Genomic DNA, 22,989 nt, shown 5'->3' with positions numbered 1-22,989 from the left:
TAGGAATAATCCATGGCCTGGCACCTGTAGAGATCATCCATGGTATGAAGCCTCCTGTGATGATCCATGGCGCGGAACCTGTAGAGATGATTCATGGCATGGAGCCAGCAGCAGCGGTCACTAGTCCGGAACCGAAAATGACGCTTCCCAGTCCGGAGCCTCCAGCGACGCTCCTCAGTCCAGAACCTCCAGCAACGCTCCCCAGTCTGGAGCCTCCAGCGACGCTCCTCAGCCTGAAGCCTCCAGCGACGCTCCCCAGTCCGGAGTCGTCAGCGACGGTCTGCAGCCCAGAGTCGTCAGCGACGGTCTGCAGCCCAGAGCCTTCAGCGGCGGTCTGCAGCCCAAAGCCTTCAGTGGCGGTCTGCAGCCCAGAGCCTTCAGCGGCAGTCTGCAGCCCAGAGACTTCAGCGGCGGCCTTCAGCTCAGAGTCTTCAGCGGCGGTTGGCGTTTCAGAGCCTCTGGCGATGACCCACGGTCTGGTTCCTCTGGACATACAGAAGCGGGGGGATCAGCGGGCAGTGGGGGTGCTACGCCCCGAACCAGAGCCACCGTCGAGTACAGATGCCCACCCGGACCCTCCCCTATAGGTTCAGGTTTGCGGCCGGAGTCCGTACCTTGGGGGGGGGGGGGGGGGGGGGGTTACTGTCACGCTCTGACCTATGAGAGCTGTTTTTTCTCTGGTTAGTTAGGTCAGGGTGTGATATGGGTGGGCAGTCTATGTTTTTTGTTTCTATGTTTTGTTCTTGTTTTTCTATTTCTAGGTTGAGTTTTGGATGATCTCCGATTAGAGGCAGCTGGTTCGTGTTGTCTCTAATTGGAGATCATATTTAACTTGGGGTTTGTCTATGGGTTTTGTGGGTAGTTGTTTTCCGTTTTGTGAGTTCACCTGACGGAACTGTTGGCTGTCGTTTTGTTGTTTTTGTTTTAAGTGTTATCATTAAATTAAATATGAGCACTCTACATGCCGCGCCTTGGTCCCCTTTATACGACCCTCATTTCACCTTTGGGATCGTCTGAGACCAGCCACCCAGACAACTGATGAAACTGTGGGTTTGCACAACCGTAGAATTTCTTCACAAACTGTCAGAAACCGTCTCAGGGAAGCTCATCTGTGTGCTCGCTGTCCTCACCAGAGTCTTGACCTGTTCGGCATCTTAACCGATTTCAGTGAGCAAATGCTCACCTTCGATGACCACTGGTACGCTGAACAACTGTCATCTTCATGGATGAACCCCGGTTTCAACTGTACCGGGCAGATGGCAGACACTGTATATGGCATCATGTGGGCGAGCAGTTTGCTGATGTCAACGTTGTAAACAGAGTGCCCCATGGTGGCGGTGGGGTTATGGTATGGACAGGCATAAGCTATGGACAATGAACACAATTGCATTTTATCGATGGCAATTTGAATGCACAGAGATACCGTGACGAGATCCTGAGGCCCATTGTTGTGCCATTCATCCACCACCATCACCTCATGTTTCAGCATGATAATGCACAGCCCCATGTTGCAAGGATCTGCACTCAATTCCTGGAAGCAGAAAATGTCCCAGTTCTTCCATGGCTTGTATACTCACCAGACATGTCACTCATTGAGCATGTTTGGAATGCTCTGAATGGATGTTTACGACAGTATGTAACAGTTCCCGCCAATATCCAGCAACTTTGCACAGCCATTGAAGAGGAGTGGGACAACATTCCACAATCAACAGCCTGATCAACTCTATGTGAAGGAGATGTGTCGCACTGCATGAGGCAAATGGTGGTCACACCAGATACTGACTAGTTTTCTGATCCACACCCCTACCTTTTTTTAAGGTATTGTGACCAACAGATCCATACCTGTATTCTCATTCATGTGAAATCCATAGATTAGGGCCTAATGAATTTATTTAAAATGACTGATTTCCTTATATGAACTGTAACTCAGTCAAATCTTTGAAACTGTTTCATGTTACGTTTATATTTTTGTTCAGTGCACTTTGACGAACAAGACATGTCCCCCCCACATTCTGAAATTGCATTTCCACCCAGTTTTATCACTGGAATGTGATACAAAACAAGGCAACAGTGTGCTTTAGGACCATGCAGACGCCTCTGAGCGATCGGGTAGGTGTGTTTATCCGAACGGATAAAATCAAATAAAGAAATACCCACCCACTTCTAAAACCAAAGTTGTGCCCCTGCCTGTAAACACAAATAATTTCTAATTTCAGCATGTCGTGTTTAAGTTCTGAGTTTTACGTAAATTGATTACATGTATTCCCTCGCTAGCCTAGCCTGCCTGTTAAGTGCTGTTTTGCAGGTAGCTTCTCTCTACATGTGATTTCACTTCACACTTAAGTTATCTTACATGTTATTTAGATACTAATCCTGTTGAGAATAATATTCAAGCAGGATGCGTACGTTTTCTATGTACAGTGATGGTCAGGTATTGTTCACTATGCGACTATGAAACATCGGTTAGACTCTGTTGTGCATTTACATTGGCATTTAGTCTGAGCTGCTATATAATTAAATTTTTCTGTATTGTTACAGTTTTACACCGTTTCAACTATAGAACTGGAGGTTTATGGAAAGCCTATCCCTGACTCTGGTTCAGTTCTTGATTGGAGTTTGGCTGGCTGTCAAGTTATGGTTACATACACATTAAAGAGGACAGTACAGGGAGAAAACATAGATAACTGACTGGCTGACTGCTACAGCCTGAACAGAGATGAGATGATGACTTTAAGGAATGAAAATGAATCAAGTCATCACATAGAAACAAATAATATACACAACTGAAATATTTTATTATTTCATACTCATTTTACATTTTTCTATTGATGTCTACATAATGTGGACCTAACAGGTGAAATCGAATATTTTAAATGTTTTGGCTATTGAATGTTCACTATTTTTGGACTTGGAATTTCCATTAAAAAGCTCTAAAATCATTGTAATGGCATTCATTTATAATGCATTTCATGTTTTAAAAAAAAAGTTAAACCGAAATACGGGCTAATTTTTTTAATAATCAAACCGGAACCAAACCGACCTCAAAAAGCACTAATCACTCAGCACTAAATGCCAGACAACCAGTTAGCTGAAAAAACGGCAAGTTATGACATTTTCGAGTCATAGCATGAACTGACATGATTAAGGTGGTACTAAATTGCATTTATAGTTGCGTTACACTAACTTAATCACAAAATTGTAAGGTTCAAATCCTATTTTCTACGCGAAAGAAGCCTGTGTTCCTGCGCACAACTTACGTGCCGGGTGTGCTGTACCTTATCGCAGTTTTCACACTCGAAGTGCTTGCCGCTGTCGTGGGACACCTGGTGGCGGATGAGGTTGGACTTCCAGTTGAAGGCCTTGGGACACTGGTCACACTTGTACTCTCGCTCCTCTGTGTGCACAATCATGTGTGTGTCCAGACTGGACAGGGAACACAGACACACAGTCATTCAGGATGATACTACTCTACAAATCATTAGTGTAGAGGTAATGGTACCACTGTGTGTGTCCGTGCGTGCTCGCCTATGTATGTGTGTATGTGTGTGCGTGTGCATGCTTGTGCGTGTGCATGCTTGTGTGTGTGTGCGCTGCACCTGTACTCGTCGGGGAAGATCTTCTCGCAGTCCTTGCACTCGTGGACAGACTCGTGGTCGCTGTCGTCACAGTCCTGCTTGAAGTCCTCGTTGCTGAGAGTGTCGGACAAGGACCCTGCGCAGCAGTACTTCTGGTGCCGCTGCAGATCCAGGGCCGAGGTGAACAGCTCCTCACAGTCCTCACAGCGGTACATCTGTTTGTCTGTGAAATTATACTATTTTACTATTTATTTTTCGGAAACGTGTCTTTTGCAAAAACAGACAACACACACCTGTAGGTTAGAGAAGCTCCCTCTACACATGCGCACGCACGCACACACACACACACACACACACACACACACACACACACACACACACACACACACAGTAAAGGTAAAAGGCTGGGCAGGATAACTACATAGCTCCCCAGCCAACATCTATCTGTGATCCCAAACTGAACACACAATCATAAACAGGAATGAGCAACCAGAAATGTCTAGCATTCAAACTTTAAAAAAGATATACCTCTCACTCTCCTGTCCAAGCTAATCAAGTGCATGTTCAAATGCTTAAACAACCACTCTCCCATTAGCATTAGCTTTGACCTAAAACATAAACACATCTATGAAGAATAAAATGTAGCCTGGGCTAGTCAGCTTTACATCTTAATTAACACATAGCTAATTACTTTCTAGTCCAGTGGTGGCGGCTGTTCAGTGGCTTCAGGCTATAGCACGCAAAGGAAGCAAAAGGCTAAACATTTGTCATTATTTTCCAGCTTGATAGCCTTTGAAATACTTTTCCCAACCAAGGTCAAACCAATGGAACTGTGAGGCAGGCGATTTCAATGGCGGCTTTCTGACCTGGACACCAAGTTCAACAACTCAGGCCAAGTTGAAGAGAGGGGGAGGGAATGGGGGAGTATAGGGTGGACGTTGTCCAAGTAGAATGAGCCATGCATGTTTAGGCTAGGTTGCAGAGCCAACTCTACAGAGTGACAAAGCCAGGCATGGACCCCCCCAGATAGAATTTGTGCCCCCCTAGCTTTGTTTTCTCATGAACATAACAAATAGTATATGAATTGCCCTGCCCGGTTTTTCCAATGTAGAGCTGCCGGGCCTGCCAGTTGCGCAGACCAGGACAGAGGCTACAGTGCCTTCAGAAAGTATTCATACCCCTTGACTTATTCTACATGTTGTTGTGTTTCAGCCTGAATTCGAATTGGATTTAAAAAAGAATAATCTCAACCACGTACACACAATACCTCATACTGACAAAGTGAAAACATATTTTTAGAAATTGTAGCAAATTATTGAAAAGAAATGCAGATCCCTGATTCAATGTTAGAATCAGCTTTGGCAGCGATTATAGCTGTGATTCTTTCTGGGTAAGCTTTGCACACCTGGATTGTAAAATATTTGCACATTATTCTTTAAAAAAAACTTTAAGCTCTGTCAAGTTGGTTGTTAATCATTGCTAGACAGCCATGTTCAAGTCTTGCCATAGATTTTCAAGTCAATTTAAATCCAAACTGTAACTAGGCCACATCTTGGTAAGCAACTACAGTGTATATTTGGCCTTGTGTTTTACGTTATTGTACTGCTGAAAGGTGCATTTGACTCCCAGTATCTATTGGAAAGCAGACTGAACCAGGTTTCCACCAGGATTTTGCCTGTGCTTAGCTCTATTCTGTTTATTTTTATCCTGAAAAACTCTCTAGTCCTTGCCGATGACAAGCATACCCATAACATGTTACAGCCACCACCATGCTTGAAAATATGAAGAGTGGTACTCAGTGATATGTTGTGTTAGATTTGCCCCAAACATAAACATTTGTATTCAGGACATATAGTTAATTTCTTCACCACATTGTTTTCAGTTTTACTTTAGTGCCTTATTGCAAACAAATGTATGTTTTGGAATATTTTTATTCTGTACAGGCTTCCTTATTTTCACTCTGTCAATTAGGTTAGTATTGTGGAGTAACTGCAATGTCGTTGATCCATCATCAGTTCTCTCTTATCACATCAATTAAACTCTAACTGTTTTAAAATCACTCTTGGCCTCATAGTAAAATCCCTGAGCAATTTCATTCCTCTCCAGCAACTGAGTTAGGAAGGACACCTGTATCTTTGCAGTGACTTGGTGTATTGATACACCATCCAATGTGTAATTCATATCTTCATTTTCATTTTAGTCATTTAGCAGACACTCTTATCCAGAGCAACTTACAGTAGTGAATGCATACATTATATATTTTTTTTGTACTGGCCCCCCGTGGGAATCAAACCCACAACCCTGGCGTTGCACACACCATGCTGGCATTGCAAACACCATGCTCTACCAACTGAGCCACAGGGAAGACATCTTCACCATGCTAATGGGTAAAAATTCAGTGTCTGTTTTTTTTAATTTTTACCCATCATTTGCAAGGCATTGGAAAACCTCCCTGGTCTTTGTGGTTGAATTTATGTTTGAAATTCACTGCTCAAGTGAGGGACCATACATATGTGTGGGGTACAGAGACGAGTTATTCATTCAACAACCATGTTAAACACTGTTATTGCACACAGTTAGTCCATGCAACTTATTATGTGACTTGTTAAGCACATTTTTACTCCTGAACTTATTTAGTCTTGCCATAACAAAGGGGTTCAATACTTATTGACTTATTAAGACAGTTCAGCTTTTCATTTTAAATGAATTTGTAAAAATTTCGAAAAACATCATTCCACTTTGACATTATGGAGTATTGTGTGTAACCCAGTGACAAAAAATATTTGAAATTTAACTCATTTTAAATTCAGGCTGTAACACAACAAAATGTGGAAAAATTCAAAGGGTGTGAATACTTTCTGAAAGCACTGTATCTGAGAAGAGAAGAAAACCATGAAGCATCATGGCCCAATAAATGGCATACTACTAAACAGGCCTATAGATTAAGTGCAAACAGTATAAAAATCTACCAAAAAGCAATTAGTAGCCAAAAATTGTGTCACTCCTGGACAACTTTTTAGCTTTAACATTCCCCTACAACAATGAAGGTGTACATTTGGCCGTTTGGAACACATGGTAAACTCTTTTACAAATTAGCCTCATTGGCTAATCTAAACAAACATAATAGGACATTTAAAAAATTGCTATTGATAGATATAGAGCGTTGCCTTATGTGATGTGTTTAGGGACAATGGAATTTGAAGCGCATATAACAGTATCGTTTCATTGCACGGTAGCCATCTGTCCATGATCCTGAATAGATGGTTACGGTATGTGGTATTTTAATGAGCGCATCCAGGGCTACCAGTCTTCATGGGGCTTTTCTTCAACATCGCGTGCTTTCTTGCGCGCAAAATGACAGTTGTGTATATGGCTGCATTTCAGATAGGCCAAAAAAACATGTTGTATATAGCAGTAGTATGACCAATACCGTGTGTAGCCTACTAAAAGAAGTAAGCAAACGTTCCCTCTGTTATCATTACATTTGCATTACTGTAAAAGTGATGTCAATTCTATGAAAACAACACACAGCCTCCTTTCCTCCCCCTCGCCGCTCTCTTGCTATAGGGTGTGCATGTGCGTTTGGAACTCTGCCACACAGAAAATATTGCGTACCTCATTGAATAGTGTTACACATTCGACAGCAATATGTAGCCTATCGTTCTAATTATTAGAGTTTAAGCTATGACGCCTGGAAGAATATTTGATAGCCTAGTGTCGAGCTGATCTGTGCGTGATGGTATGCATAAATGATGTGTAGACCTGCCGCAGCTACCGCTGCATTTCAAATACACTTGTAGTCCTATGTCGTAGTGGGGCGCATATCTTTCTTGTTTTATTAGGCTTCTATAAAACGACGGTTGTTGATGTGCCCGGCTACGTTTCAGATCCATTTTTGTACATTTGAACAGCAGTAGGACCAATCTACCTTGTTTTATTAGGGCTCTGAAGCAATACTAGCTGTGCCCGACATCTTTCCAGTAACAGCCTTATGATGCGCTTTTGAGGCTTTATTAGCCTACGTGTTTTATTACACCGACTACGAGGCTTTGTCAAATCAAAGAACACTTCAAGGAGGAATTGAAACTTGAGGACTCGTCAAGAGCCGCACCTAGCCATCGATTTCACCGCTGGAAGACATTAGACTCGAGACCTACAATGCCAGGTGAAGCGTGCACAGTGTTTTGGCGCCATGATCTATTTAATTAATCGACCAGTAACACTCAGGAGTAGAGCGAGCAGGAGTGGGGAGGGAGGGTGTGTGAAAGCGCTCATAAATGGGAGACTAATAGCTCTCTTTGAGAGGTAGGGGAACACAGTTATGTGCTGTTTAGTGACTAATCTGCGAGCATGGGTGAGGTCTCGGAGACCCCTAAAAGCCCCACTCCAAGTCCCAGCTCCGATAAACCAGCCGAGGAGTGCCGTGCAGCACCAAGCACTTCCTCTCCTTTCCCCCTCTCCCTCTTTTCTCTTGCGCACCCACGCACACGCACACAGTCTACCTAAAGACACTCTAGCGCACGTCTATTTCTTACCCTTTCATCCTCTCTCCTGTTCTTTGGCAAAAATATCTGAGGCAGGCTCAAATTGCAGTTATGAAATATCGTAATATCAGGGGTGCTGAGGAGTATTTTTTGTGGGGGAAAACTCATTCTGATTGGCTGGGCCTGGATCCACAGTGGGTTGACCTGGCTCCCAAGTGGGTGGACCTAGCCCTCCCAGACCTAGCCCTCCCAGGCTGCGCCCTTGCACAGTCATGTGAAATCCACAGATTAGGGCCTAATTAATGAATTACATTTATTTCCTGATATGAACTGTAACTCAGCAAAATCTTTGAAATTGTTGCATGTTGCGTTTATATTTTTTGTTCAGTATAATATCCTATATTCCTTCTAATGCAAGGTGAGGTAAGTAGGCCAAGGTCAAAGTTAAATCCTATATCAAATCCTTCACTTCAAACATAATAGCTGTCTAATCCTTCCCAACAAACATAATTTCTACTTCAATAAATGGACCATGGCATCATGTTCCTTGCATCGGGTCTTCAACCTTTATAAAGAAAGCCTATAATGTTTTCTATATCCCTAAATGTTAGAGGTTATTGACCACTGCCACGTCTAGTCCTAGCCTAGGAGGTATTTGTTAAGTGATAGCGGACCCACTATTCTCAAGCTTTTCGCTGCACCCGCAATAACATCTGCTAAACACGTGTATGTGACAAATAAAATTAGATTTTGATTTACAATTGTTCGAGGATGGATGAGGACTGAGTTCTTCATTGATCGGGTGTTGGCTTAGGCTATGTATTGTCTGATTGAACGTAGACATTAGATCTTTAGGCCAAAAATTCTTCCCCCAAAGAAGCTTTTTATAGATGTCAATTTGGAAAAAGATCAAAACGTCATTATTTTCCCCCCAAATCTGTATCTAAAATAATTATTAAAAGATCCAAAACAAAATGTTATTTTGGAGTTTATTTAAATATGCGCTAATGATGGCATTAATCTTACCTTCTAGGTTTGGTGCCATCGATCCCTCGGGGAAAATTCCTTCCTTCATATACACCAATAGCTCTTCCCCCACTTCAATATCCCTAATAGCTTTATAATCAATCTGTAAAATAGAAAAGGGAGGGAGAGAAAGCAGTTAGGGACAGTCGAGTCAACAAAAAGCTATAGTCTGCTTATCATGAATGAATAAATGAACCTTTATGGGCGTCGATTTATTAGGCTTAGCCTATTATTATCTATAATCATCTGTCAATATCGATGTTGTTATTATTGTTATCATTGGCAGAAATAATAATAAGAAGAAGAACAATTTATAGGCCTATTATAAAAGTAGGCCTAACCAAAAATGTCAACATTGACAATAATCCCCAGGGCCTAATTAGTTTATTTAATATTTAGCTTGCTTGATGTACAAATTCATTTAAGTAGATTTTGGTTTTTAGTCTACGTTGCATCCATTATTCATCATAGAAACACGTGATAGTCAATGCATATAATTTATTATTGTTTCTAAAAATAGAAATATTTATATATAGGCCTATATATTTTTCTAGGAGGCAATAAACATTTTTGATTAGTAACAAAAATTAGGCTATCTGATGACGCTTTTAGTTTTGGTTTGAAACCTCCATACTCAAACCCATTGTTATTAGAATTCATGCAGACTCCAAGCGCCAAAACATTTGAAAATGTTGAATTCAATGAGCCAGTTACAAGCATACTTTGGGGTAAAAACTAAATTATAGTTCAAGTACAACTCCAGACGATTGAAATAAAAGGACAATTAAATGAAATGTCACATACCAGGAGTGCATTGTTTTACAGTAGTTGCATGCATATCCGTGCGTATTTCTAATAACAAACATTTATTAAACATGTAGGCCGCACACTGGATTTAAATTGAGCGACTGAAACATGTTAGAGGTGGCAATAAATGTATTTATTAGCTTACATCAAAGGAGCAACATCATCATAAAATACTAAATAGGCCAGAATAAAATTCACTCATTTTTAGCACAACATGTTGTCATTTAACTGATTTCAACTGAAAATATAATGTTAAATTAAATAGAAAATGTCGCTGAATTATGAGCAAAACATGTAAACTACAGTTTTTCTACAAACACCAAGCAATGAACAATATACAAATAGGCTACACATTTCAAATTAACTCAAGACCAGTCTCAATGCGACCTGTGCGGACGCATGGGGGCGCTCACCACCAACTTACTCATCAACGACAGACAGACAGACAGACAGACAGACAGACAGACAGACAGACAGACAGACAGACAGACAGACAGACAGACAGACAGACAGACAGACAGACAGACAGACAGACAGACAGACAGACAGACAGACAGACAGAGAAGAATACTTGGCTATGAGAGGTAAAACACACATTCACACAGGATAGTAAAACTGCAGTAACTTCATCCAATACTTTTATCGGTCCAATGCTATGTTGTGACAGCGTTGAGGTGTGCTTAGAAGCTAGGCCAAATATTCAAAATCACCTAGAAGAGAAGCCATATTTTTCAAACAAGATACACTTATTATATGTATTATTATCAGTAGTAGTATCTGTTTACGCACAGGCTTTTACGTGACAGACATCTTTACCTCTGACCTTTCTATTCTCCATGAGGTGGTAGAGCTTGGAAAGTTGAGTCGTGGTTGTTAGAGCTTCCAGTTGTAACAGTAGTATTGTCTGGATGGAGTTGGCAACACAACCCATAGTATCATTACAGGAGAGAGGCTGGGGCTGGGGCGCTAGGCAGGGCCGGGGAGTGAGAGGAGACAGGTGGCCAGGCAGGCAAGCAGGCTGCGGTCTGTCCTCCCTGGTTGGAGCTGAAGCCGGCACTTTATAGTCTGTGTGAGCGTGTCTTTGATGATGAGGTCACTCCTCCCCTTCTTATCTCAAACCAAAGGATTGATTAATCTGCCAAAGAGACCCCTCCCCACAGTCTCATCTCTGCTCTCCATTATTGATGTAAATAATGTATCTAAGTCAAATACTTTTAAACACACACACATGGAGTGATAAAAACCTGGTCTAGGTGCGTGAGGCTTGACGTAGTCATAGTTTTAAAGGCTTTCCAAACTACGCATAGCAAACAATGGGTTTTAGTTCAGCCTTTACACAAGTCGCTGCTACGCCTGTTTTTACTTGTTATTGTTCACCACATGTTTTTAACAGTTTGTGCAAGAGTACACATATTTGTGCCAAAGACTTAAACAAGGGCATAAAACATTTGGATATGTTCAGAATAATTGGTATCAACCGACTGTGTTATCATAAATGCAACCTGCTTGCTACATTGAGTAAACTATACATGTAGGCTAATTGGTATCAACCTGCCTGCTACATTGAGTAAACTATACATGTAGGCTAATTGGTATCAACTTGCCTGCTACATTGAGTAAACTATAAGGCTAATTGGTATCAACCTGCCTGCTACATTGAGTAAACTATACATGTAGGCTAATTGGTATCAACCTGCCTGCTACATTGAGTAAACTATAAGGCTAATTGGTATCAACCTGCCTGCTACATTGAGTAAACTATACATGTAGGCTAATTGGTATCAACCTGTCTGCTACATTGAGTAAACTATACATGTAGGCTAATTGGTATCAACCTGCCTGCTACATTGAGTAAACTATAAGGCTAATTTTAAAGGATTTAAACTTCAAAGTCATTTGATTATGTGCAACTTAAACTCACAGTTGCCCGGAATAAAATAAATAGTTACACGGTTAACTATTAAATACAACAAATGTTTTGGAAACAATAGACTATTTAACAATGACATTTGACATGTTTGCAATACACTATAATAACATGTAGTTTACACTTTTATAGGCCTACCTTGTACCAAATGTGTTTACTCAATATATGTCTTATCCCTCTGCCAATGTATTCTGTTTTTCTTACATCATTGACAAACTAGACCTAGGCTATATCTCTGCTTTTTACTATCCACAATGTGAGTGAAATAAACACATTGAAGAATAGAGACGTATCTATTCATGCAAAATAAGATCGTAGTTAATAATGCAAATTGTAGGTCTATTTGTTTCTTTTTAACTCAAACGTATTGTTTTTTTTAAACTCATGTTCAGTAATGTTTTGTAGGAGAACAAAAAGCACAATTTCTTAGTTTCAAACACTGAATGGTAGCTGTTTCTGGTTAACAATTAGGTGAGCAAGTTTTTATGGTAACTTTCTTGCAGCCAGTTACCTGTAAGTTACTGTAAAAAAAAGGTACATTATGTAACTGTAAATTACAAAGAAACTTTGTTTTAACAGTACATGTGTGCGCACGTGTGTCTGTGTGTGTGTCATAGGGAGGAGGGAGTACAGGGCTCCCGAGTGGCGCAGTGGTCTAAGACACTGCATCTCAGTGCAAGATGCATTACTGCAGTACCTGGTTCAAATCCAGGCTGCTTCACATCTGGCTGTGATTGGGAGTCCCATAGAGGGTGCACAATTGACCCAGCGTCGTCCAGGTTCCAGGTCATCATTGTAAATAATTTGTTTTTAACTGACTTGCCTGGTTAAATAAATACATTACTTTACACACACAGCGTATTTATCAACAGAGAGTGTGTGCTTAAACCAGGCTGAAAGGGGAGATCAAACAACACTGGGGTGTAGGGGGGCCTTGTCCTCTTCAGACACAAAAGACGAGGACCGCGTGACAAGATGGTGAACGTGCTTCACGCCTCCAAACTGCATCTCAGTGACACTGCGAGCAGTGTAGTCTACGTTTACTATCTGAGACAGAACACCTATCCGAGGACAGTGTAGTCTACGTTTACTATCCGAGACAGAACACCTATCCGAGGACAGTGTAGTCTACGTTTACTATCCGAGACAGAACACCTATCCGAGGACAGTGTAGTCTACGTTTACTATCCGAGACAGAACACCTATCCGAGGACAGTGTAGTCTACGTTTACTATCCGAGACAGAACACCTATCCGAGGACAGTGTAGTCTACGTTTACTATCCGAGACAGAACACCTATCCGAGGACAGTGTAGTCTACGTCTACTATCCGAGACAGAACACCTATCCGAGGACAGTGTAGTCTACGTTTACTATCCGAGACAGAACACCTATCCGAGGACAGTGTAGTCTACGTTTACTATCCGAGACAGAACACCGCTCTGTGTCCGAGGACAGTGTAGTCTACGTTTACTATCCGAGACAGAACACCTATCCGAGGACAGTGTAGTCTACGTTTACTATCCGAGACAGAACACCGCTCTGTGTCCGAGGACAGTGTAGTCTACATTTACTATCCGAGATAGAACACCGCTCTGTGTGCGAGGACAGTGTAGTCTACATTTACTATCCGAGATAGAACACCGCTCTGTGTCCGAGGACAGTGTAGTCTACGTTTATTATCCGAGACAGAACACCTATCCGAGGACAGTGTAGTCTACGTTTACTATCTGAGACAGAACACCTATCCGAGGACAGTGTAGTCTACGTTTACTATCCGAGACAGAACACCGCTCTGTGTCCGAGGACAGTGTAGTCTACGTTTACTATCCAAGACAGAACACCTATCCGAGGACAGTGTAGTCTACATTTACTATCCGAGACAGAACACCTATCCGAGGACAGTGTAGTCTACGTTTACTATCCGAGACAGAACACCGCTCTGTGTCCGAGGACAGTGTAGTCTACGTTTACTATCCGAGGACAGTGTAGTCTACATTTACTATCCGAGACAGAACACCTATCCGAGGACAGCGTAGTCTACGTTTACTATCCGAGACAGAACACCGCTCTGTGTCCGAGGACAGTGTAGTCTACGTTTACTATCCGAGGACAGTGTAGTCTACATTTACTATCCGAGACAGAACACCTATCCGAGGACAGTGTAGTCTACATTTACTATCCGAGACAGAACACCTATCCGAGGACAGTGTAGTCTACGTTTACTATCCGAGACAGAACACCGCTCTGTGTCCGAGGACAGTGTAGTCTACGTTTACTATCCGAGACAGAACACCTATCCGAGGACGGTGTAGTCTACGTTTACTATCCGAGACAGAACACCGCTCTGTGTCCAAGGACAGTGTAGTCTATGTTTACTATCCGAGGACAGTGTAGTCTACATTTACTATCCGAGACAGAACACCTATCCGAGGACAGCGTAGTCTACGTTTACTATCCGAGGACAGGGTTTTGGCTACAGGGAAACGGGCCTCCCGTAATTCTATGTGACCTTGGATTTGGTGGAAATGATATTAGGACTGGGATGCTCCCAGAAAAGCTGAGGCTTTGTCCCTCTCTCCAACAAACACACACGACGGCTTACCGCCTAACTGGCTTCCTTCATTTGCTTAACTTTCAGGTGAGGAACCTGCATACTGATTTAGAATGATTTGAGAGAGAGAGAGAGAGTATGTGTGAGCTCTCCGTGGCGTGCAGTCCTGCCAGCTACTTCTGCTCTACACGCCACGAAGAGCTCACACATACTCTACGTACTTGATGCTGTTTTGACAAACGGCTTAAGAGCATCTTGAGAAATGAGGGCTGTGAGGTTCAGAGGTCAATCAATGGCCTCTCTGAATGGCTGGGGTCTAAGGAGGAAGGAAGCCCCCTCCCTATCTGTGCAGCCTCATCCTTACTAAAGGACGACACACAAACACACTCACGAACGGATACATGCTTGTCTCACACACTCAAACACACCTGGCATTTCACAATAAATAAATTAAACAAAATCACTTTCATTCATTCAAACTTTGGCCAATATTGACAACCATAAAAATATTTTTTCTTGTTCAATGAAACAAAGTTAATTATTTATATATTTAAATGTATGAAATAATATCAAAATGCAGTACTGCCTTAATTGTTTAAATTTGCATGATTATCCATGTATTTTCTGATACACTACAACATTAATAACAAACAAATAAACGTGTAAGTAAATCTGTTCTGTAAATCTGTTCTTAAAGGTTGCTGCCATATTGGAAGTGGCCTGTCGTGCACATATTTCCATAAACTCATGCTTTGTGCATGCTGATCAAAAAAGCGGCGAAGTACTAAGTTAGATAAATTATACATTTTTTGCTTTGTGAGTGTGTGTGATGTTAGTAAATGAATAAAAAGTTTGTGCCCACAAGCAACCAGACAAAACAAGCTTCACAAACAATAGCAAAGCAGCACATTAAATTCAAACAACAAAACAACCCATTACATGTGGGGCAGGCCACACCGCCACAATATAGATATTTGATTTTGTCTGTGTCTAAAAAGGCACCCTATTCACTACATAGTTCACTACCTTTGACCAGAGCGCTGTGCACGTAATAGGGAATAGGGCGCCTTTTCAGACTGTAGCAGAGGACATTACTGTGAAAATCTAAACAGGACTAGGGCTAGCCCAGGTCCACTCTGGTCTAGGCTGATAACATATACCCAGCTTCCGAGTTATGTCCCAACCCGTTGCTGTGGCTGTTTGGCAACACCTTTCCCACGACCCAAGGTAAATCTAGAATTGGTAGACGGTTCTGATTGAAGAATCATTGTTTGTATTGTCGAGTGGTGCCCAGGAAAGAATAACATCAACTTGTTAGATGCTACCACCCCCCTCCAAATCAAAACCAAACATGGATTCCATGTTGTGTCTCGCTTAGCGTGCACACCTGTCTGTGTTTCATACCTCTTTGTCTAGCTAATCAGCCTCACAATTGGGCAACATGCTGCTGCAGATGGGAAATAGAATAGAGCTTGTGGGTGCAAACATTGATATCCATGTTTGGTTTTGATTTGGAGGGTTGGTGGTAGCATCAAACAACCAGATTGAATACTTTCTTTGGCACTGTTCAGTGATGCAAATGACGAGTTTTCCATCAGAAGCGTCTACTTTATTACTTTATTACTAAATGAGTTCCCCTTCCCTACTACAACAGATATACAGTGTCATTGACGTAAGGTTACTCATTGACTAGAGCACTTTGGAGGAAAGAGCATATGACTGGTGAGAGATGTAAGAGGCACACAGGCATTGGGGTTAGGCTCAGCTGGGTTTTATGGCCAAGTGACTGGTAGAGTGTGGGCATTCCTCCAGGAGTGTTCCATTTCCAGGTTTCCTTCTTGGACAGGATGAGGTTGTGGCTTCCAGAGAAGGACCCGGAGTGATTAGGAGACACGGGTGTGTCAGCGTATTATTATTCTACCTCATGAGTCACTTCCTCAGCAAGGCACTGACAGCCCAGCCTTGGACCCACAATAGAGCCGTTACTTTACTCATCATGCACACGCACTTACTGAGATGAACACATACACACACTCACAATGACACACAATGACACACAATGACACACACAATGACACACACACAATGACACACACACACACACACACACACACACACACACACACACACACACACACACACACTTACTTGGATGTATACACACAAACATTGACAATAACAGGCACGCACACGCATACGCACATGCACACACACACATGGACATATTCAATCTCTCCCTAGCCCAGTCTGCTGTCCCCGCATGCTTCAAGATGTCCACCATTGTTCTTGTACCCAAGAAAGCAAAGGTAATGGAACTAAATGACTATCGCCCTATGGGGGTCTAGGGTAACCCGACACCCTAGACCCACTGCTATGTGCTTACCGCCCCAATAGATCCAAGGATGACCCGACATCCTAGACCCACTGCAATGTGCTTACCGCCCCAAAAGATCCAAGGATGACCCGACACCCTAGACCCACTGAAATGTGCTTACCGCCCCAATAGATCCAAGGATGACCCGACACCCTAGACCCACTGCACTGTGCTTACCGCCCCAATAGATCCAAGGATGACCCGACATCCTAGACCCACTGCAATGTGCTTACCGCCCCAATAGATCCAAGGATGACCCGACACCCTAGACCCACTGCAATGTGCTTACCGCCCCAATAGATCCAAGGATGACCCGACACCCTAGACCCACTGAAATGTGCATACCGCCCCAATAGATCCAAGGATGACCCGACACCCTAGACCCACTGCAATGTGCTTACCGCCCCAATAGATCCCAGGTTGACCCGACATCCTAGACCCACTGCAATGTGCTTACCGCCCCAATAGATCCAAGGATGACCCGACACCCTAGACCCACTGCAATGTGCTTACCGCCCCAATAGATCCAAGGATGACCCGACACCCTAGACCCACTGCAATGTGCTTACCGCCCCAATAGATCCAAGGATGACCCGACACCCTAGACCCACTGCAATGTGCATACCGCCCCAATAGATCCAAGGATGACCCGACACCCTAGGCCCACTGCAATGTGCTTACCGCCCCAATAGATCCAAGAATGACCCGACACCCTAGACCCACTGCAATGTGCTTACCGCCCCAATAGATCCAAGGATGACCCGACATCCTAGACCCACTGCAAGGTGCATACCGCCCCAATAGATCCAAGGATGACCCGACACCCTAGACCCACTGCAATGTGCATACCGCCCCAATAGATCCAAGGATGACCCGACACCCTAGACCCACTGCAATGTGCTTACCGCCCCAATAGATCCAAGGATGACCCGACACCCTAGGCCCACTGCAATGTGCTTACCGCCCCAATAGATCCAAGGATGACGCAATTGCCATCACACTGCACACTTCCCTTTTCCATCTGGACCAGAGGAATACCTATGTAAGAATGTTGTTCATTGAATATTGCTCAGGATTTATCACCATAGTATCCTCCAAGCTCATCATTAAACTCGGGGCCCTGGGTCTGTATCCTGCCCTGTGCAACTGGGTCCTAGACTTTCTGACCAGCCGACCCCAGGGGGTGAAGGTAGGCAACAACATCTCCACTTCGCAGATCCTCAACACTGGGGCCACACAAGGGTGCATTGCTCAGGCCTCTCCTGTACTCCCTGTTTACCCATGACTGCGTGGCCAAGCATGCCACAAATTCAATCATCAAGTTTGCAGATGACACAACAGTGGTATGCCTGATTACAAACAACAACGAGACAGCCTACAGGGAAGCAGTGAGGGCTCTGGCAGAGTGGTGCCAGGAAAATAACCTGTCCCTCAATGTCAACAAAATGAAGGAGCTGATCGTGGACTTCAGGAAACAGCAGAGGGAGCACAACCCCATCCACCCGGTCTCACAGGAAGGCCAAGAAGATAATCAAGGACCTCAGCCACCTGAGCCACGGCCTGTTCACCCCGCTATAATCCGGAAGGCAAGGTCAGTACAGGTGCATCAAAGCTGGGAGACTGAAAAACAGCTTCTATCTCAAGTCCATCAGACTGTTAAATAGCCATCACTAGCTGGCTTCCACCCAGTAGCCTGCCCTGAACTTAGTCACTGTCATCATTGGATCTATTGCACCCTTGTGTGGCCCCTTTTTATGGAATGGTCTGCCTACCCATGTGAGAGACGCAGACTCAGTCTCAACCTTTAAGTCTTTACTGAAGACTCATCTCTTCAGTAGGTCCTATGATTAAGTGTAGTCTGGCCCAGGGGTGTGAAGGTAAACGGAAAGGCTGGAGCAACGAACCGCCCTTGCTGTCTCTGCCTGGCCGGTTCCCCTCTCTCCACTGGGATTCTCTGCCTCTAACCCTATTACAGGGGTTGAGTCACTGGCTTACAGGTGTTCTTCCATGCCGTCCCTGGGAGGGGTGCGTCACTTGAGTGGGTTGAGTCACTGACGTGGTCTTCCTGTCTGGGTTGGCGCCCCCCCTTGGGTTGTGCCGTGGCGGAGATCTTTGTGGGCTATACTCGGCCTTGTCTCAGGATGGTAAGTTGGTGGTTGGAGATATCCCTCCAGTGGTGTGGGGGCTGTGCTTTGGCAAAGTGGGTGGGGTTATATCCTTGCCTGTTTGGCCCTGTCCGGGGGTTTCATCGGATGGGGCCGCAGTGTCTCCTGACCCCTCCTGTCTCAGCCTCCAGTATTTATGCTGCAGTAGTTTATGTGTCGGGGGGCTAGGGTCAGTCTGTTACATCTGGAGTATTTCTCTTGTCTTATCCGGTGTCCTGTGTGAATTTAAATATGCTCTCTCTAATTCTCTCGTTCTCTCTCTCGGAGGACCTGAGCCCTAGGACCATGCCTCAGGACTACCTGGCATGATGACTCCTTGCTGTCCCCAGTCCACCTGGCCATGCTGCGGCTCCAGTTTCAACTGTTCTGCCTGCGGCTATGGAACCCTGACCTGTTCACCGGACGTGCTACCTGTCCCAGACCTGCTGTCCCAGACCTGCTGGAACCCTGAACTGTTCACCGGACGTGCTACCTGTCCCAGACCTGCTGTTTTCAACTCTCTAGAGACAGCAGGAGCGGTAGAGATACTCTCAAAGATCGGCTATGAAAAAGCCAACTGACACTTACTCTTGAGTTGCTGACTTGTTGCACCCTCGACAACTACTATGATTATTATTATTTGACCATGCTGGTCATTTATGAACATTTGAACATCTTGGCCATGTGCTGTTATAATCTCCACCCGGCACAGCCAGAAGAGGACTGGCCACCCCTCATAGCCTGGTTCCTCTCTAGGTTTCGTCCTAGGTTTTGGCCTTTCTAGGGAGTTTTTCCTAGCCACCGTGCTTCTACACCTGCATTGCTTGCTGTTTGGGGTTTTAGGCGGGGTTTCTGTACAGCACTTTGAGATATCAGCTGATGTAAGAAGGGCTATATAAATACATTTGGATTTGATTTGATTAGCTGGCTGACACCCGGTTACTCATCCCTGCAACTTAGAGGCTACTGCCATTTGTACATAGACATGGAACACTGGTCACTTTAATCATGTTTACATACTGTTTTACCAATTTAATATGTATATACTGTACTCTAGTCAAATCCTTCCTGTTCAACTATTAATGTACATATACTACATATTATATCCACTTGCTGTCCATAATGTCTATACATCCCATCACACACAATACCAGTCAAAAGTTTAGACACACCTACTCATTCCAGGGTTTTTCTTTATTTTTAGAATAATAGTGAAGACATCAAAACCATAAAATAACAAATATGGAACCATGTAGAAAACAAAAAAAAATCAAAATATATTTTATATTTGAGATTCTTCAAAGTAGCCACCCTTTGCCTTGATGACAGCTTTGCACACTCTTGGAGTTTTCTCAACCAGCTTCATGAGGTAGACACCTGGAATGCATTTCATTTAACAGGTGTGCCTTGTTGAAAGTTAATTTGTGGAATTTCCTTCCTTAATGCGTTTGAGCCAATCAGTTGTGTTGTGACAAGGTAGGGCGGGTATACAGAAGATAGCCTTATTTGGTAAAAGACCAAGTCCATATTATGGCAAGAACAGCTCAAATAAGCAAAGAGAAAAGACAGTCCATCATTACTTTAAGACATGAAGGTAAGTCAATCCGGAAAATGTCAAGAACTTTGAAACTTTCTTTAAGTGCTGTCGCAAAAACCATCAAGTGCTATGATTAAACTGGCTCTCATGAGGACGGCCACAGGAAAAGAAGCCCCAGAGTTACCTCTGTTGCAGAGGATAAGTTCATTAGAGTCACCAGAGAAATTGCAGCCCAAATAAATGCTTCATAGAGTTCAAGTAACAGACACAACATCAACTGCCTAGTTAAATAAAGGTTAAATAAAATAAAAGAGGAGTCTGCATGAATCAGGCCTTCATGGCCGAATTGCTGCAATGAAACCACTACTAAAGGACACCAATATGAAGAAGAGACTTGCTTGGGCCAAGAAACACGAGCAATGGACATTAGACCCGTGGAACTCTGTCCTTTGGTCTGATGAGTCCAAATTTGAGATTTTTGTTTCCAACCGCTGTGTCTTTGTGAGATGCAGAGAAGGTGAATGGATGATCAACACATTTGTGGTTCCAACCATGAAGCATGAAGGAGGAGGTGTGATGGTCTGGTGGTGCTTTGCTGGTGACACTATCTGTGATTTATTTAGAATTCACTTAACCAGCATGGCTATTACAGCATTCTGTAGCAATACGCCATCCCATCTGGTTTGCGCTTAGTGGGACTATCATTTGTTTTTCAATAGGACAATGACCCAACACACCTCCAGGCTGTGCTAGGGCTATTTGACCAAGAAGGAGAGTGACGGAGTATAGCATCAGATGACCTGGCCTCCACAATCACACGACCTCAACCCAATTGAGAAGGTTTGGGATGACTTGAACCGAAGAGTGAAGGAAAAGCAGCCAACAAGTGCTCAGCATATGTGGGAACTCCTTCAATCAAGACTGCTGGAAAAGCTTTCCGCATGAAGCTGGTTGAGAGAATGCCAAGAGTGTGCAAAGCTGTCATCAAGGCAAAGGGTGGCTACTTTGAAGAATCTCAAATATAAAATATATTTTGATTTGTTCTACACTTTTTTGGTTACTACTTGATTCCATATGTGTTATTTCATAGTTTTGATGTCTTCACTACTATTCTACAATATAGACAATAGTAAAAATAAAGACAAACCCTTAAATGAGTAGATGTTTCCAAACTTTTAACTGGTACTGTATATTATATATATATATATATATATATATATATATATATATATATATATATATATAGTGGCAGACCAGGGGGTTTGGTACCCATATCAGACATGGACAGAGAAGGATTACCTCAGTTTCAAGGGTGTTTATTTAAATAATAGATCAAAAAGAAAAGGATAGGTCTCCCCTATGAGACCCTCTCCGGGATGCCATCTTCTGGTATTCCGGGTCTGGCTGTATCCTGGCGGGCACAAAACTGAACTCCCTCTTCTTACCTCTGCAACCGTCAACAATAACACGGGAGTCCTTTCTTCCCCCATTCCTCCTGTGTGCTGCCCTTCTGGCAGCTTTATGGGCCTTGCACAGCTGGTGAGCAATCCGCCTCCTCGAACACTAGCTTGCATTTCTTTGGGCGGGGCTCCGTGGAGACCGAATGGGTGCACTACTGATACAACCTGTCTGGTGTCGAAAACGCCATCTTCTCCCGGGAGGAGGCTGCCAAAGGTACCTGCCAATAACCTTGGGTCAGGTCAAGGGTGCTGATGAACCGGGCCTTTCCCAATCGGTCGATGAGCTCGTCCACCCTCGGCATGGGATATGCGTCAAACAAGCTGATGTCGTTCACCCTCCGGAAATTGTTACAGAAGCGGAGGCTACCGTCCGGTTTGGGCACCAACACGATGGGACTGCACCATGCACTGTGGGACTCTTCCACGACCCCCATCCTCAGCATAGACTCCACTTCCATACATTTTGGCATTTGCTGTATGGTTGATGAGAAACTCCATATTGCAAATGTACGGTCCCTTACTAGATGTCCGTGAATGTTTGTAAAATTCGCCGACGGCAGCGGGCCATCACCGGGGCCAGATCTTCCGTGAAGTCATCGAACGAAGTCTCTCGGACATTCGGTTTCTGTTTTATAACATTTTCCAATTTTTGTCATTTTTCCGCTGTCCCAGAAAATACCACCAGATGGCGAATGTAATCATATTGCAAATGTACAAAACATCACCAATCACGACGTGGCCTTTTCTCCTAAACAGAAAAGACTTCAAAGACTAAACATAGGCATAATGGGCAGTTAGCCCCGAACAAGATGGCATCGAGGCCTCAATGCTTTTTGAGTTAAGGCCATTTTTCTGGGATTAAAGGTCAAAAACGAAAATAGAGCGCTAATTTGACCGCTTCACGTCAAAGTACATAAACCTATAGTGTCAGGAAAAAAAGAACCAGACATTTATCTATCGTAATTTAAGAGAAATCGTACAATGTACAATTGGTGATGCTCAAAGAAATGTGCTTTATTTCCTAAAAAAGTTACAGATCCAGTTGCGGCATCTTCAGACGAATCTGTTAAGGTTGGTTTCGGGACTCTACGTGATTTCTGTG

General features: G+C 43.5%; 1 protein-coding gene across 5 annotated transcripts in view; it reads right to left on the bottom strand.

Moving 5' to 3' along the window:
* Window positions 1–22,989, bottom strand: part of LOC115168976 (histone-lysine N-methyltransferase PRDM16) — a 384,212-nt gene that overhangs the window by 51,180 nt on the left and 310,043 nt on the right. For all 5 annotated transcript variants that reach the window (XM_029724556.1, XM_029724560.1, XM_029724561.1 and 2 more), the window contains 3 exons: window positions 9,086–9,188; window positions 3,597–3,798; window positions 3,258–3,423 (listed from right to left, as the gene is read on the bottom strand). In XM_029724556.1, the coding sequence (XP_029580416.1) occupies window positions 3,258–3,423; window positions 3,597–3,798; window positions 9,086–9,188 (471 nt within the window). The remainder of the gene's footprint in view (window positions 1–3,257; window positions 3,424–3,596; window positions 3,799–9,085; window positions 9,189–22,989) is intronic.

This window comes from Salmo trutta, chromosome 30, assembly GCF_901001165.1.
Source record: "Salmo trutta chromosome 30, fSalTru1.1, whole genome shotgun sequence".
Lineage (NCBI taxonomy): Eukaryota > Metazoa > Chordata > Actinopteri > Salmoniformes > Salmonidae > Salmo > Salmo trutta.
This window is presented reverse-complemented; position numbering and strand designations above follow the sequence as displayed.